Source organism: Trichosurus vulpecula, chromosome 1 (assembly GCF_011100635.1).
Source record: "Trichosurus vulpecula isolate mTriVul1 chromosome 1, mTriVul1.pri, whole genome shotgun sequence".
NCBI classification, from domain to species: domain Eukaryota; kingdom Metazoa; phylum Chordata; class Mammalia; order Diprotodontia; family Phalangeridae; genus Trichosurus; species Trichosurus vulpecula.
The window spans coordinates 117,984,074-118,003,099 of NC_050573.1; the positions used below are offsets into that span (position 1 = coordinate 117,984,074).

At 38.4% G+C, this 19,026-nt stretch overlaps 1 protein-coding gene across 1 annotated transcript in view; it reads left to right on the top strand.

Moving 5' to 3' along the window:
• HAS2 (hyaluronan synthase 2) overlaps window positions 1–18,793 on the top strand; it is a 37,637-nt gene extending 18,844 nt beyond the window's left edge. Inside the window, exons 2-4 of the mRNA XM_036741480.1 lie at window positions 2,967–3,593; window positions 15,907–16,008; window positions 17,853–18,793. Coding sequence (XP_036597375.1) covers window positions 2,967–3,593; window positions 15,907–16,008; window positions 17,853–18,782 — 1,659 coding nt within the window. The 3' untranslated portion in view covers window positions 18,783–18,793. The remainder of the gene's footprint in view (window positions 1–2,966; window positions 3,594–15,906; window positions 16,009–17,852) is intronic.
• The last annotated feature ends 233 nt before the right edge of the window (window positions 18,794–19,026 follow it).

Genomic DNA, 19,026 nt, shown 5'->3' on the forward strand with positions numbered 1-19,026 from the left:
GAAGGAAATGGCAAGCCACTCCAGTACCTTTGCCAAGAAAACTCCAAACAGAGTCATGGAGAGTCAGATGCTATTGAAAGGACTCAACAACAAAGATCTCTCCCAGCTCAAAATCGATGATTCTGTGATGAGCTCTATTATTCCTCCTATGAAGCCAGCACAGTGTACTAGAGTACTAGCATGAGAATCCTGAGTTCAAGGATTCTGTTCAACTCAACAGATTCTTGTTCATGCTTAGGATGCACTTCTTCCTCACTTCGACTCCTACTTCTTCAAATCTCTGCCTTTCTTCAAGGTTCAGCTTGTGCTTCCTCCTGTACAAGCCCTTTGTTGATCTCCCCATTTGTTGGCATCTCTCCCCAAATTCACTTCATATATATTCATATTTTCTACTTGTCTTGGTACTAGTTGTCCTCTATTGCTCTCATGCCTGGCAAAGTAGAATATAAGCTCCTAGAGGGCAGACACTTTTATTGTGCTTTTGTATCCACAGCATCTTGAGCCATACTCACCACATAAGTAGGAGCTTAGTACATGCTTGTGGGATTGTATTGATTATATTCCTGTGCACAGTACACATGGTGGGAGGGGAATGGTAAATGATACAACCAGTGCCCTTCCCCTAATTAGTGGCAGAAATGGAACTAGGACTCAGGATCCTCAGACTAATAGTCTGATACACTGTGCCAGCTTCATGGGAGGGATCAGAGGCTTCATAAATCCTGAGTTTTGAGCTGGAAGGGACCTTATGGACCATCAGATGTAGTCCTCTTGTTTTACAGATGAGAAAAGTGAGGCACAGGTTGAATTCTCTCACCCAGAGGTACCCAGCTTGAATGAGTCTGAGTTGGCATATGAACCCTAGTCCAAGCTCCACATGGTATCTGCTATACTTTATCAACTCTATAATGTTAAGACTGGAGCTGGCCTTTGGAGAGTGGGTAAAATCTGATTGTGGAAAGAGAAGAAAATTTCAGGTCATGGAATAACACAGCAGCTCCTGTAAGTCATATCAAAGCTAATCCTCTGCATATTTTTCTGGGGGAGAACAATTGGAATGAAAGCTGTCCATTGGATCCAAAGTCTCCAGTCATTAATGGTAGTAGAAATGGTAGTATTTCAATATCCACGACTTGGTAAAAGATAAACCAAAGTTCTGACTTGGCTAGACCAATAGCTACTCTAGCTGTGGCTATGCAAGGGACATCTTGAGGATGGAGGATGGAGAGGGGAGGGAGATAAAAGAACCATCCACACAGAACCTTATACACAAAAGGTGCTAAACTGACAGTCAATAAACATTCATTAAGCACATTGACAGCTAGATTGAACAGTGGATAGAGTGTTGGGCCTTGGGTCTGGAAGACTTGAGTTCAAATACAGCCTGCTAGGTGTGTGACTCTGGGCAAGTCACTTAAGTCTGTTTGCCTCAGTTTCCTTATCTGTCAAATGAGCTAGAGAAGGAAATGGCAAACCATTCCAGTATCTTTGCCAAGAAAATCCCCAAAATAGGGTCATGAAGAGGTGGACATGTCTAAAATGACTCAACAACAAGCACTGTGCTAAATACTAGAAAAACAAAGAAAGGCAAAAGACAGTCGCTACTGGTAAGGAGCTCAGAGTCTAATGGGGAGAAACAACAGGAAAACAACTTTATAAATATCAAATATAGACAGGATAAATTGGAGATAATCACTAGAGGTTTAGCATTAGCATTAAGAGGATCAGGAAGGGCTTCTCATAGAAGATTTTTGCTGAGATTTGAAGGAATTGGAGAGACAGAGGTGAGGAATGAGAGTTTTCCAGGCATGAGTAGGCAGTGAAAGGGCACTTAGTCTGGAGATGATTTGGCTTGTGCCAGGAACAACGCAAAGGCCAGTGTCACTGTGTTGAAGAGTATGTGTGTGTGGAGGTTGGGGTCATTTAGGGGGTTGGATGGCAGGGGGTGGTGTAAAGTGTAAGAAGACTGGAGAGGTAGCAGGGGGCTAGGTTATGAAGGGCATTGAATACCAAACAGAGGACTTCGTATTTGATCTTGGAGGTGATAGAGAGCCACTGGAATTTATTGAATAGAAGGGTAACATGGTCAGATCTGTGCTTTCATAAATTTAATCAACAAATGCTTGTCCTAGCTCTGTGACCTTGGGCAAGTCATTTAACCTCAATTGCCTAAAAAAATGCTCATCAAGAACCTACTTTGTGAAGCACCCTTTACTAGCTAGGAAGGTGCTGGAGAATCGGAGAGATTACATTACTGGACCTTGATCAAACATCTAGGAAGCATCCTAGGTCTGTAGATTGCTTTTAAGTGGAAACTAAAGAAATGTGTGTGTATATGTGTATTTTTTTTAATGAATGATCAGTTTCACCCTCTAGCTCTCCTTACTTTGCTCATGTTTTGGCAAATGTTGAAGTATGTGGTTGTTGAATAGAATTTCTTGATTCCTCCAACTGCTAGTGGCCTCCCTCCCCCAATACCTTGTATTTAACTAATTTGCACATGGTTTATTTCTTTATGCTGTAGATATTTATATTAGACTTGTTATTTCCTCTCCATTAGAATGGAAATTCTTTGCAAGTAGTCATTGTCTAGGCGCTTGCTACATTCTCAATGCCTAGTACAACTCCTGGCACCAAGTAGGTACTTAAAATAAATATGTGTTGTTTGACTGATTGACTGCCAGACACAGTGCTGAGCTCTGGGAATACAAATACTGAAAGGAAGATAGTCTCTTTCCTCAAGGAGCTTATTCTAACACAAGGGGAGGGGGTTACATTTTGCTTATCAGTAGCCTTTCCCAGTTTGCTTTGATATCATTTGACCAGGTACCGCTTGGGAACATTTGATCAGAGTTTCTAAGCTCTGGTGGGTATGTGAAGATGGAACTTTCTAGGAATGACCCAAGAATGTATGGCAAGACATTTGCCAAGCTCTGGTTCACTCTGTTTATTTTATTCTATTACAGATGCATTGTGAGAGGTTTATCTGTATCCTGAGAATAATTGGAACTACCCTTTTTGGAGTCTCCCTCCTCCTGGGGATCACAGCTGCTTATATTGTTGGCTACCAGTTTTTCCAAACAGAAAATTATTATTTCTCTTTTGGACTCTATGGTGCTTTCTTAGCTTCACATCTTATCATCCAAAGCCTATTTGCCTTTCTAGAGCACAGGAAAATGAGAAGATCACTAGAAACTCCTATTAAGTTGAACAAATCTGTGGCTCTTTGCATTGCTGCATACCAAGAAGACCCTGATTACTTAAGAAAATGTTTACTTTCTGTGAAAAGGCTAACCTATCCTGGGATTAAGGTGGTCATGGTCATAGATGGCAATTCAGATGATGACCTGTATATGCTGGAGATCTTCAGAGACGTCATGGGCAGGGACACTGCGGCCACTTACATCTGGAAGAATAACTTCCACACAAAGGGCCCTGGTGAGACGGACGAGTCACATAAGGAGAGCTCCCAGTACATAACCCAACTGGTCTTGTCCAACAAAAGTGTTTGCATCATGCAAAAATGGGGTGGAAAAAGAGAAGTAATGTACACAGCATTCAAAGCGCTGGGGAGGAGTGTGGATTATGTGCAGGTACGTCTTCTAGACTCATTCCAATGCAAACATCCATTTAAATAAAGCCACTTTTGTATCTCTCCAGCAGTATGCTATAGACCATCCCAGGGCCTTCTGAACACAGTGTTTCTTTCAGTCTGTTTGAAAACAGCATTACTGTTGAAAGCATGTTTAAAAAAGAAAAAAAAAACCTACTGCAAAGCTGTTAGAAAGTATCTATGAAAATGTTTCACTTGTGCCATATGATTGGTTAGAAATCAAGAATATTTTGAACACGAGACCTTTTTCTGCCCCTCCCTCCTGTTCCCCGCCCTCTCTCTTTAGCCAAGTCAAATCCAAGGTCATTTTCCACAACTTTTCAAAACCTCCAACCCTGTAAGCAAACAATCTCTCATGCTAGCTGCCTCTAGTACAAGGCTATTAAGACGTTGTTCTATTCCACCAGCCAAAAAGGAAGGCACTGTGTGGCCTTTAGAAACATTTTGCACAAAGATGGGTGAGATGGAGAGGAGAGAGCAATTTAGAGATCACTTCAGGAAGAGAAAAAATCAGATGAGAAGAAATTAAAAAAAGAAAAACACCCATTTGCAAAAAGCCAAAATGGTGTTTACTTCATCCTAATAAAAGCATTACCTCATTCCAAGCAGCTTGACCTTTGAAAACTTTCATGATGCGATTCACGTCCACACAAATAATTACCCCATGTGCTTTATTAATTCCCTGAACATACACTGTAGGGTGGGATCACTCCGTCTCTACATCACTCCTTATCTCTTATTAGGACTTTTACTAGGTCTTGGAATTGTCATAAATGAGCCTTTATGAAGATGAAAATGTCCCATGAATTTTCAAGTGGCTGCTTTTCCCTATGCTGAGATCCTTCAGATGGATTTTAGGAATAAGAACAGAGAAAAGTCCTTGCAAAGTAAAAATTAACAGGACAATCTCTCCACTGTCATTCTCTTTATTTTCGTTTCTTTAGTTTTGCAGTTTTATTGGTGTCTTTTGTTTTTATATTACATTCATTTTGGGACTTACTCACCCACCCTCCCAGTGAGCCTTGTATGTGTTGTTCTCCTTGTTCTGGTTCTTTTACTTTGCAACAGTCTACACAGGTCTTCCCACAATTCTCTGAATTTTTCATATTCCTTCTTTTCTTATTGTTGTTGTTTGTTTCATTCGAATCTGACCCTTTGTGATCCCATTTGAATCTTTTTAGCAGATGCTAGGGTTTGCTGTTTCCTTTTTTGTTCATTTTACAGATGAAGAAACTGAGATAAACAGGGTTAAATGACTTGACCAGGATCGCACACATTCTGAGGCCGGATTTGAACTCAGGAAGAGTAGTCTTCCTGGCTCCAGGCCTAGCACTCTATCCACTGCATGACCTAGCTGACTCCTGATAAAATGCTTTTTTAGAATTTTATTATTAAAGTTAATTAGTAATTAATTGTATTAAAATTATTATTTATAATAGTACTAGTTAGTTAGTACTATGATTGGTTGTAATTTCCCAATTGACGGGCACAACTTGGAACATGTGAAGTTTCTTTCTGTATGGTTTGACCTCTATTCTCCTTTACAGAGTGATACTAGATTCTACCAACCTTTTCGATAAGTTTATAAAAGGCCTTCTGTTCATTGCCTTCAAAGGTATCTTGGTTACTGACGTGGTATAGTAGAAAGTCTAGGACTCAGGTGACCTGATTCAGTGGAATAGGCCTGAGACTCAGGTGACCTAACCTGGCTTCCGTCATTAAATAGCTATGTGACTTGGGGCAAATAATTTAGTCACTTGGTGCCTCAGTTTCCTTCTCCTTAGGATGGGAGGTTTAGGCAGCTAGGTAGCATAGTGGCGAGAATGTTGAACTTGGAGCCAGTTCTCTCCTTGGCTCATTGTTTTCCAATACTATGATATGTGTGACTTCCATAATAAAATGTCTTAAGGGGCTGCCACCACTACATCTTTAAGTCAAATAGTAATTAAGAGCAAGTGCTAAATAGTAGTAGTAATAATAATAATTCCTATTTTTGTAGTGATTTAAGGTTCAAGTACCTTCTTCACAAATAACCTGTCAGGTAACATAACACAAATATCATTACCCCCATTTTTCAGATGAAAAAACTGAGACTCATAGAGGTAATTTTACTCATAGAGGACAATGGCTTGCCCATGGCTGTGCAGCTTATTAATATCAAAGTTGGGATAATCTGGGTACTTCTTAAAGTCCCCCTATAGAGAGCAAGACAAAATGACCTCTGGCTCTGCTTTTAATTCTAGCTCAGTCTTACAGGAGTAGTCCCTAACTGCTCTGAGCAGTTCTTATTTTCATTGGAACTCCTCCTTCGCTTATAATTCTGGCTTTGAATTGTGCCTGTAGCCTTGACAACCTACACTGCGCCTGTCCAGGAAAAAAAATACAAACTTTTGAAAACGTGAAAGGGCTGATTTTCTGCTAAAGCAGTGGTCAGACTTGGGAATAACAGAACAGAGGCCCTGCCCATTGTCACATAATCAACCTGGCTAACTTAGTACTTTCTTTTGAAACAGCGGCACAGTTTTGGTTCTTTTTTTCATGAATTCAAGTAAAGATCCTGATGATGACATAATGTGTGTGTGTATACATATGTATGTGTGCATATATGTATGTGTGTATATGTGTATGTGTGTGTAATTACATAGTTATGTGTATATGTGTATAAATGTATACTATATATAGAGATATATTAGGTTATATTATATATATAAGGTATATATTGTGTATATATATAAAATATATGCATATATATTATATATTAGATTATATATTATATATAAGATTGTGTTATATATTATGTATAAATATAATATATATTATATATTAGGTTATATATGTGTGTATGTATGTGTGTATATATATACACATATATACATATATATTTATATGTATATGTATATATATGTGTATATATGTATATGTGTGTATATATATATGTGTGTGTATATATATATATATATATGTATATATATATATATATATATATATATATATATATATATATATATATATATATAATTTCTTCCTGTAGGAAATTCCCTGTGAGGGAGCCTTCTCTATCAAATGCAAATCAGTATCTCTTCTTCAACTTATAGTTGCTTGGGGTACTAAAAATTAAACGACTTGCCTCAGGTCCCACAAGGGATATGTATCAGACACAGAACTTAAATCTTCGTCTTCCTAGAGAGGCAGTTAAGTGGTGCTGTGGGTGGAGGACTGGATTGAGTCAAGAAGATCTGATTTCAAATCTGGCCTCAGACACCCTACTGCATCTTTGACGTTACATGAATTGTGATTCAAGCTGAGGTCTTTAATTCCAATTTCAGTTTTTATTACATTGATCCCAGATCGCTGCTCTAAAGAAAACAAACAAGCAAAGAAGATAAACTTGGCAGGGAATGATAGTCAAGTTCCTTGCCCTGAGCTTTGCCTTAGATTCTTTTCTAGGAGTGTTTTCTAACAGGACTGATTCTCACCTTTCTAAGATGGCTTAGGGCAAAGTGACAGACTAGATAATTCTTAAGTGTTCTTTATGATGCTTAAAGTGTTACATTAAAGTTTTATGTTAGACTATTAGCTGTCAAATCTGTTAGGGTGAGGAAGAGGGACTGGATTTAAGATTTTATGGGTTATGGAGAATTTCCAAATGAGGAAACTCCCTCTCCCAATGCAGTTTGGATCTTCTCTGTAACTTATAGTCTTAGAGAAAGTTGCCTTGGGTGAGAGGTTAAGTGACAGGACCTTACAGTTATTATGTGTCAGAGATGGGACTTTGCTGTAGGGTTGTACACCTAGAAGGCACTAAATGAATGTTTGTTGAGTAGTTAATTGAAACAATCAGACAACAAGTGTTTGGCCTAGTCTGGTCTTCCTGGCTCTGAGAACAGCTCTCTGTCCAATTCTCTATGTTCCTTCTCGTAGAGATACACTCTAAATCATCACCAGGGTGGTGGGGGATCGCCCCCACCCCACTGCCTCTAATGTATGTTTTAGGAATTTGTAGGCAGGGGAGGTGTAATGAGAATAGGTTAAGTATGAAGGAGTCATTTAGAGGTTTTTGCAATTCTATCCATTCCAGAATTCTTGGAAGAAAATCAGACCACAAACCTCAAAATATTCATGGTGCTTTAATTAGTGCACAGTTTGGTGGATATCCCCTATAATGTTCTCTATCTTAAAAACCTGCTTGTTTGTTTGTTTTTGCCCTCCCTGCCCTTTGTAGCAATTCACACCTTTAAGAAGTTTGAGGATCAGCAAAATCATGGGGAAACAGTTAAGGTGAAGGGAGTTGTAGACAGGATTCATATTTTGTGAGAGAGTTAGATCAGATAAACTTGAAAGGCTCCCTGATGAATAATCTCCATTTCTCAGTATCCTTTTTTTTTCAATATAGTGCTAAGAACCTTGAGTAAGGACCCAGGTGACTTAGGCACTGGTCCTGACTCCAACTTTAGTCAGGGGGTCATTCACTTCAGGTTTCTAGGCTTTGTTTTTCTCATCTAGAAAATGAGGGAGTTGTACAGGGTGGGGTCCAAAGTTCTTCACAGCTCTGATGTTCCAGGGCTCAATGGTATAAAAACAAACAAACAAACAAGATTCTTCATGCTACTACCTCATTACAGATAATTAGTCGTGTTGATTCATCTCTAATGGTCTTTTGTACCTCCTCTTCCACAAGCCTGGAATGTTCTTCCTTTCAATTGCTGACTCTTAGAAAGCTGAGGAGCTTTTTCCAAGACTCAGCTCAAGGGCCATCAACTCCAGGAGACCTTTCCTGGTCTTCTCAGCTGCAAATGTTTATTAGGTTATTTGCTGATTAATTGATTATATTATCAATCATTCATCAAGCATTCATTTCATGTCTACTCACACAACTATGAAGCTCTTCTACTTGGGATTTATATGAAGGGAAAATGGAAGCCAATTCCTCTTTTTACTTATGTTTTTATAACCACTATGTGGTACCTTTTGTGAGAATTGTCTCTTTAGCTCCCAACTTAACCCTAATGATCTTATGCCTTTCACTATTTATTTGTTATTCCCAATTTGGAAGACACCATAAAAATAATTATGTCTTGAAACTGATTAAATTGAGTGGGGGAGGGCATAGTTGTCATGCCAAAAAAAAGTGTACACAGGACATATTTTTAAGTTTAATTTACATTATTAACTTTTTCCCCATCCTGTTCTTAAGTCTAGGCCATCAATAGAATAAAAACTCAAGCTCTGATTTGTAGTGTTTCTGAAATCCTGGGGTGTAAATGCTTACACAGAAAATTTAACAATCAGCTCTTGTGAACAGTTTCAAGTTGCCTCCAGTACACCCTGTATTGATATTCTGTTTTTTCAGTGGTTTCATAATAGAGCTCTGTTCTTTCGTGTATCATACTATGATGGGAGGGATTCATTAGTTTAGGACGACAGGTTTAGATGTAGAAAGGTACTCAGAGCTATCTGGTCCAACCTCCTCATTTTATAGTCTTAACTCCAGTGTTAATTCTTTTTCACTGTTACTACTTTTAAGTTCTCCTGGTGAGCGGGAAGGAAGATAGATAAGTGGCAAAAATCATATGTGCTTTCTACTTAGTTCTGGGTTGACAGACTGGGAAAGTATCTTTTAAAACACTTTCTTAAATTTATACAATTCTATATTCCTAGTTCCTGAAAGAATAGCAAAGATCAGATGAAAACTTCAGGATATCTATCATATATAAGCATCATGGATTGGTTTGACCATAGTTAAGGCGACCAAATCTAACCAGGTAGGAGAGGAAAACTTTGCAGAGAGAACCACCAGGCTGTAAAATAAAACTTTACCCCATCCTGAAAGATAGCACCTTCTGGAAAAATTCCTTCAAGTGCCTTGGACCAATTTTTTGGTCTCAGTGGATAGAGCATCAGGCCTGGAGTCAGTTCAAACCTGGCCTTAGACACTAACTAGCTGTGTTAGCCTGGGAAAGTCATTTAACTGTTTGTCTCAGTTTCCTCATCTGTAAAGTGGGCATGATAATAGCCCCTACCTCCTAAGGTTGTTGTGAGGTTCCAATGATCTTATAAAAAGGCTTAGCCTAGTGCCTGCTATATAAATGTTGTTATTGTTATTGCAGGGACTGTGTAGACTTGTAGTGACTATAATCAAGAATTAATTTCCCTGTCTAGAATAGAGCTAAGTGATCCCACTTGGCCAAGGTTAAGATGTAGGGTCAAAGTTGAAATATGCAGTGCTAGGACATCACCAGTACGAGACCTGGCTGTGGAGAGGCCATAGAAGTTTGTATTGATTTATGTCCATCCTGTTTCCTCAGTGAAGTCAATCAGGGTAATTGAGATTTCCTTTTGCTTTGTTAGCTCTTCTAGCCATCCCTTTGAAGTGAGAGTAGAAGGAGGCTACCAGTCAGTCAGCCTGTGGGAAACAAGAAAGGAAGCCAGAATGCTGAGAAATACTAAGGCTTTAGTATTTAGGGCCTCCTGTTTGGTAGCATAAATTATGTTTAGTAGAGTTTTCCATTTAAATCAGGGGTTAAATCAGCCTGGGGTCTGTGAATTAATTTTTTTTTTGAAAACTGTCTTTCAATATGATTAGTTTACTTTCTTAAAAAGGTTGGGAAAGATAACTACCTCAGTTAAAAAGAGAATCTCAAATGTGCTTTTTTATTTTTAAGAAATTAACTGAAAATCTCTTCCCTCTTGGACAGATAAGAAAGAAAAGTATCAGCTGGATTAAAGAGCATAAGGAAAAGTTGTTGTTCAGCCATGTCGAACTCTGTGACTCTATTTAGGGTTCTCTTGGCAGAGATACTAGAGTGGTTTGTCATTTCCTTCTTCAACTCATTTTACAGATGAGGAAACTGAGGCAAAGGGGGTTAAGTGACTTTCCCAGGGTCACCCAGCTATTAAGTCACGTCTGAGGCCAGATTTGAACTCAGTAAAATGAGTCTTCCTGACTCTAGGCCTGGCACTCTGTCCACTGTATTATGTAGCTACTCTGTAAGGGAATATATCAATTAGATTAACAGAAACATTAATGGCTTGTATTTGCCTTATCTTTTTTCAATGAAGAAGAGAGCAGGTATTTATTAAGCATCTGCTATGTGCCTGGCCTGGTGCTAAGTAAACACTTTACAAATATCATCTCGTTGATCCTTACAACCACCCTATGAGGCGGGTGATGTTAATATCCCCATTTTATAGTTAAGGAAACTGAGGAAGACATCAGTTAAGGTTTACATAGCTAGGAAATGTCTAAAGCTAGTTCTGAACTCACATCTCCTTGACTCAATGCCCAGCACTCTCATCTATTGCACCGTCTGATTCTGAAGCAGGAAGTTAACTGCATCTGTTCTGAGCAGGGTATAGTTTTCTGTTTCATTTTGTACTTCTTCTTTCCTGTTTTAGAACTTCTCTAAATTATGAGAATATAGAATATGTCATAATAAGGGAATATCATAAGAACACAATGCAGAGATTTAACAATATTCTAGGTCAGGTGTCAATTTTGGCCTGCAAGACTCCTGATTGAAGCCCAAAACAGATTCCAATTTAATTGGGAAATGTTTTACAAAATGAAAATGCAAGACATAAATAACATCATATTGTTTTATTATTTTTTTAAAATATTTATTTAGTTTTTGTTTTCAACATTCATTTTTATGAGATTTTAAGTTTTAAATATTCTTCCTCTACTTCCCCTCTCCCCTCCCCAAGATGGCATACAATCTGATACGGGCCATACATGTACAATCATTTTAAACATATTTCCACATTAGTCATGTTGTAAAGAAGAGTTAGAACCAAAGGGAAAAACCATGAGAAAGAAGAAACAAAGAGAAAGAGAGAAAATAGTGTGCTTCGACCTACATTCAGACTCCATAATTCTTTCTCTGGATGTGGATAGCATTTTCCATCATGAGTCTTTTGGAGTTGCCTTAGATCTTCGCATTGCTGAGAAGAGCTAAGTCTATCAAAGTCTATCAAGGTTAGTCACTGCACAGTGTTGTCACCATGTACAGTGTTCTCCTGGTTCTGTTCACTTCACTCAGCCATCAGTTCATGCAAGTCAGTAACATCACATTTTAAAACTAAGTCAGCCCATAGGTTCTTCATGTATGCTTTAGTCATCTCCATTTCTATTTGAGTTTGATACCACTGGGCAGCTAGGTAGCCGAGTAGATAGAGCACTAGCTCTGGAGTCACGAGGACCTGAGTTCAAATCCAGTCCCAGAAACTTGTTTGCTATGTGATCCTAGGCAAGTCATTTAACCCCGTTTGCCCCAATTTCCTTATCTGTAAAATGAGATAACACAAAACATTCCAGTATATCTGCCAAGAAAACCCCAGATGGGTTCACGTACAGTCAGACATGACTTGAAATGACTGAACAACAGCAAAACCACTGTCCTAGGTTGTTGATTTTATGACTTGCCCAAAACCTACAACTGGAAAGTATCAGAAGCAAAGTTAGAACCCAGTCTTCTTGGTCCAAAGGCCAGTACTCTCTCTACCATGTCCCACTGCATTTATCATCCTGGTTATTTGCTGATTAACTTTGTGAAAAACTCAGTACACTCAGCAATACGTTATTAACAAGGAAAGGCTAAGGGCCAAATGGTGTTGGTCAATGGTATAGTAGAAAGGACAACAGAGTCTAGAGTCAGAAGCCCTGGGTTCAAACTCAGACTTTGCCAATTATTTACTACCTATGTGAACTTGGGTAAATTACTTTAGCTATAAACCTCAGTTTCCTCATCTGTAAAATGAAGCAATTGGACTAGATTAGAGATGTTATACTTAAGGCCAGGCAGCATCCCAGTGTGCTGGAATCAGATTAAAATATAATTGGAAATGTTTAACAAAATTAAAAAACCCAACATAATATAGATAATATTAATTCTCAGTTTTCTAAATCTATAAGGATCCATTTGTATCTATGAGGATCCATTTCTAATCGAGTTTGAAACCAGTGGCCTAGATAATCTCTCAGGCTACTGACCACTTGGAGTCTTATGAAATTTGAAACGTATTGTGATTGCTTCCTCTGCTTCAGGTACATAAGTCTTGTCTCACCCTTGTAAATAGTGGGTTCCTTAAAGAAAGCCCTCCCCTCCTCTCTTATTTCTTGTATCCCCTAAGACACCAGGTGCTGAGTAGATAATAGGTACTCAATGAATTATAGTTGTTGACAAATAGAAAACTGTCTAAAAAATATGCAAAATTCCATGCAATAGAGAGGGTTTTTCCCCCCAGTATTTCCATTTATTTTTCTTTCTCTCTCCTGTATAGGTATTATACCTGCACAATGCCATAAATTGGGGTTGGGAAGCTGCAGCCTTGAGGCCACATGTGGCCCTCTGGGTCCTCAGGTGCAACCCATTGACTGAATCCAAACTGCATGTGAAGTGCAGTCCAAGGGCTGCACTTGAGGACCTAGAGGGCCACATGTGGCCTGGAGGCTGCAGGTTCCCCATCCCTGCCATACATCTTCATAGCCTGTTAAAGGTAGTGATAAATACAGTTCGGAGTTTTCTGGGGCAAGAGCCTCAGACCCACTGCAACCCAGGACATATGATGCCACTCTTTCTGAGAGGTTATCACGAGAATTGACATCAAGATATCCACATTTCAAATCTCAGCTGAAACTTGCCTTCTGTGTAAACTTTGGGCATTCAGTCTGTTTTTCTGAGCCTCAGTTTCATGTTCTGTAAAATGAGGATGATCACAAAAGAGCTACAGATCTCACAAGGGCTATATAAATCTGGGTAATTATTTGTTTGGTTGGCTCTGTAATAAGATTAAAGGCTTTAGATGGGACTGGGACAAGTGAAAAGATTAGTTCTGAGAGCTGAACACGAACATGTGAGTTGAGTTTGAAGCAACTGGTATTAAATAGGGTGAGCAGCTTCTTCCAACGTCCCAAATCTCCTAATGGCAAGCTCTTTCCCAGGGGATTTTTGACAGTTTTACTTTTCAGTCATAGCTGAAAAAGTCATGAGAACAGTCTTTCTCACAGAACTTTTGGCACTCTGCTTCTGGAAACTGGGAGGAGTCTGGGCCTATTCAAACATTTTAGAACCTCAGAGATTTCCTTCAAGTTTAGTTTTTTATAAGAGGCAGTTCTAACTTGCTCACTTTCCCAAGCTTGCATGGCAATTGGAACGTTAATTTGGGATTGTTTTTTCCTGTTGTCATTAGTCTTATTTTTAGCCCAATTTTACCTTTCCTGGCTTAAGTCAATACCAGTGGATGTGTCACTAACGCATCCACATGCTGGAAATCTCAAGGTGGTTTTGGAGCTGTGCCTTCACCTTTTGCTACCCTCCTCTTCGGCCTTCTGCCCACCTTGTAGCTCTGTGTGTGACCAATGATTGACAACCTTTGGAAGGGGTGGGCATCCAACTTGGGGAAAACCACTTGAGCCCCTTTCGCCTAGAAGGTTTAGGACGCCAATTGAGGTATATAACATCGTGGAGAACTTGTTACCAGTAATCATGTTAGAGTTTCTCTAAAATATTATTATCTATCACTTTCACTTCTCTATTCTGAAATCAGAGAGTATTTCAAAATGGAAAACCGAAGAGTCATCTCATCCATCCAGATGTATAGGCATCCCACACTTTAAGGAGCTCTGATACTTGAACATTTACATTTGTTCCCAAAATAGGTTGGATAAGAACTCATTTTTACGGAAGGATTCACCATGAGTCATTTATTCATTTAAAATCATGCTATTTACAGTTTTTTTTTAAATTCGCCTAAGTGAGGAGCAGACCCATACACATTTACACATTTGCATATGTGTATATATACAAATAAATACACATGTATATAAGCAATATATATACACATTATATATATTATATATGTATTCGCCACACACACATATATATATTACACATGTATGTGTATAATATATACATATGGATGTATCCTTACCACCCACAAATTTTATATACATACATATGTATTTGTGTATATACATACACACTTTGATATGTATCTATACACATATATACACACGTGATACACTTCTACCCTAAAACTACATGTCTTTAAACATAAACTACAAACCTGAGGAAGGGAAAGGAACAGATTCTGCAAACCTGCTCCCCTTCATTCATCCCTGCCATAAAGTATATATATAGACATATATACATATACATACATATACACATTTATGCACACATGTATGTATACACATACCCATGTACGTACAAATTATATGTAATATTGCATAATATTATAGGGCATACACAAATTTTGTAAATATATATAATTTGGAGTGGTGAGGATTAATGAAGCAGAAGTGTAAATTTTACAATATATACATATATAGTATATATGTATTTATATATATATATTTATACCCACATATATTTATAGTGGTAAGTGAGATCAAGGCAGGCTTTCAGGGTTTGTTTCTCCTCCTCATTTTTAGGGCTTGTGTTTGAAGAGATTGTTTATAAGGTAGAAATATATTGTTTTTGCCAATCCCTAACTATGGCCATTCACAGAATGATTTGAGGTATTGTTGAGATTGGGAATTTCTGATGAAAATCGGCTGCTCTATTCACAAACATTTATTAAGTACCTGACATGTGTCGGGCAGAGCCATCAGGCTGGATTCTTGGGAAATCTGAAACATTCAGGTTTCTAATGAGTGGTCATTTTGTATAATGACTTGGCCATCTGAATAGCTATAAGAACTGCTGTTTATGAGAACATAGACATTTTAGGGACATTAGTGTGGATCTCAGCCTCCTTCTGATGACACATCCCTGATTTCGTATCAGGAGAAATACTAGGAGTGTAAAGAATAGCACTGATGTAGGTAAGGCATTATGAGGTTTGAACAGTAATTTTAATCCAGGACAGGATTATGGGCTGCCTTGGCAAACATCTGGTTTTCTTTTAAGTGACACTTGAACCAGACACTATCTTTAGGAGAAGCATTGTCCCTATCTCCATGTACCACAGAAGATAGAGCAAAGACCACTAGTATATTTCACACACTTTTTTCTATGCTTTCTCCATGCTGTGCCTTCATAAGAGCTTGCAGAATGTATTATTTCATCAGAGATAGCAGCGTCATAACTCAGTGCAAGATTTGAGCCATCCCATCCAGGGTGTCACTAAACTCAGTGCCTTGCTTATGGAAAACAGGAGGGTCTTTGGAAGCCTTGAAGTAGTAGGGCAAAGCATGCAACAGCAAAGTGCAAATGTATCTGAGCTTTTCTTTTTGGAGCGTTCTCCAGTTTCCTTCCCCTCCTTCACCCTTCTTTTCCACTGTCACCCTGCAGGTGTGTGATTCAGATACCATGCTTGACCCAGCCTCATCTGTGGAGATGGTCAAGGTCTTGGAAGAAGACCCTATGGTTGGAGGTGTTGGTGGCGATGTGCAGGTGAATATAATCTGAGATTTGACTTGAATAAAATAAGATTGTAAAGCAGAATATGCTTTCTGGACACCTTAAAATTGAGGTCTTTTGGAATTCCGTGCATCAGTTCGTAAACACTCCATATTTAAAGACAAATTTTCCTAATGCTTTATAATTTGACTTAAGTGCATACTAATATTCCTAAAATGAGACACAGCATGACATAGTGAATAAAAAACGAGCCTCCAATTCAGGAAGAACTGGGTTCAAGGCCTGCCTTTGACAAGTACTAGTTGTGTGAACCCAGGGAAGTTATTTATTCTCTTAGTGCCCTAGGCAACTGGCCAAGATTCTTAAGTTACAGAAGAGTTGCCAAACTAATTGTGGAAGAAGTTTCCACACCAGAAATTACCACACCAATGAAATCAGAAGTTCAGACTAATGCTTAAAATAATTCCATGCAGTGACATACAGGCTGCCAGCAGGAAGCTAAGAACTTGATTGTGTATGTGTCTATATGTACACAGATATATAAATATGTATATATAAGCACATATAGATATACATGTTTTAAGTTTTTATCATGAACATAATGATCAACAGACATTTTAACATTTAAAAACAAAAGAGAATATTATATGTAATTCAGTTTTTAAAAAATGTGTATTGAATTCAACCAGGTAGTAATAACCAATAACTAACCTGTTACCTTTAGAGCTTTAAAATTTCCAAATTGCTTTACATATTTTATATTGTTTGTTTCCCCTTTTGGACTTCTATTTGTTTCCTTCTTTGTTTACCTATCACAATGTATTACTAACTGACCCCACAAAAAAGTCCCATCACTCCAATAAATATGTGAATCAAAGCAGATCAATACATTAGTCATTTCTGAAAATTTATTTTGCATGTGTACATCATGAAGACAGATAAGTGAATATGTACTCTTGCTAAATGACAATTTTAAGAGAAAATAAAAACCCAATCTCCTCCAAAACTCTAAAAGAAAAAGAAAGGCATACACAAGAAGAGAATTGGGTGATCCCAACATCACATGGTAAAGGAGAAAATAATAATGGGAGCTTGCTTTTGATCAAGTCCTTGCAGAATGGAAATTAAATACATATATATATATATATATGCATATATATATACATACATACATATATATATATATATATATATATATATCTTATATATATATATATATATATATATACAGAGACAGAGACAGAGAGAGGGGGGGGGAGGGAGAGAGAGAGAGGGAGAGAGACAGAGAGTGACAGGATCTTAAAAGAGGAGGAAGGGTTCAAAGGATTAAAAAATAGGAAATCACATTTAGAAGAGTGGGAAAAATACTGCATATAAGGTAGTGAAAGAAGATAGCTGTTCTTTATAGGAACAGAATAAAGGACAAGAGCAGAGGAGTGCTTGGGAGGTTACAGGAAGTGAGCAGTAGGGGAACTAAGAAGGATCCTTGGGAAACTCAGATCAACAATAGAAGCAGATAAGAAAGGAAATCCATAGGTTTATGGTGTGGAAGAGAAAATGAATCAGGCTTCCATAATAAGTTGGTATGTACAGTTGAGGGGGAAAAGCATAGGGGACTACGGATTTAACTCAGAAAAATCACAATAAAAAAAAAGATTGATAAAGGGATCACTTGCCCCAAAAAGCACCACTGTGATGTTCAAGAAAGCAAGGAAATCAGAAGACGTTAGCATAGAAATTTAGGAAGAGGGGAAGTGAGAGGCTATCAAGCTGACCAGTGCTGAAGGCAATAAGAAGGTACTCATTAGATTTGGGTCTGAGTACTGGGCCTTGTACCTTTTACCAATGCTTAATCTTTCTGTTTCTTCTGGTTGCAGATTTTAAACAAATATGATTCTTGGATCTCATTCCTTAGCAGCGTGAGATACTGGATGGCTTTTAACATAGAACGAGCTTGTCAATCCTATTTTGGTTGTGTGCAGTGCATCAGTGGGCCCCTGGGAATGTACAGAAACTCTTTGCTTCATGAATTTGTAGAAGACTGGTACAATCAAGAATTTATGGGCAACCACTGTAGCTTTGGAGATGACAGACATCTGACTAATAGAGTGCTGAGCCTGGGGTATGCCACAAAATATACTGCCAGATCTAAGTGCCTTACAGAAACACCCATAGAGTACCTGAGATGGCTAAACCAGCAGACCCGATGGAGCAAATCATACTTCCGGGAGTGGCTGTACAATGCCATGTGGTTCCATAAACATCATTTGTGGATGACCTATGAAGCAGTTATCACTGGATTCTTTCCTTTCTTCCTCATTGCCACAGTTATCCAGCTATTCTACCGGGGGAAGATTTGGAATATTCTCCTTTTTCTCTTGACTGTCCAGTTTGTGGGCCTCATCAAGGCTTCCTTTGCCAGCTGCCTAAGAGGGAATATCGTCATGGTTTTCATGTCCTTATATTCAGTGTTGTATATGTCAAGTTTACTCCCAGCAAAGATTTTTGCCATTGCCACAATAAACAAGGCAGGGTGGGGCACATCAGGAAGGAAAACCATTGTTGTTAACTTCATAGGACTCATCCCAGTGTCCGTTTGGTTTACAATCCTTCTGGGTGGTGTGATTTTCACCATTTACAGAGAGTCCAAGAAGGAATTTAGTGATTCTAAACAGACAGTTCTTATCATTGGTTCATTAGTCTACGCATGCTACTGGGTTATGCTCTTGACTCTCTATGTGGTTCTCATCAGCAAGTGTGGCAGGCGGAAGAAGGAGCAACAGTATGACATGGTGCTTGATGTATGAGCTAACTTTTCTCAAAGTTTGAAAACACACACACATACACACAACACTTTAGTCATCTTCTATAGGGACTGTAATGAACTGGGGGCATTGGATAATGTCACCAAGGGAAATTCTTCACTGCTGCTGGGACTTGAACATTCAATTTCTATGGGTTTATTTTGATTCTGCCAAAGTAAAATGATAGATCATTCAAGGATAAACTCAGATTTAACCTGTTATTTCTATGAAAATGAGATGAATTCTT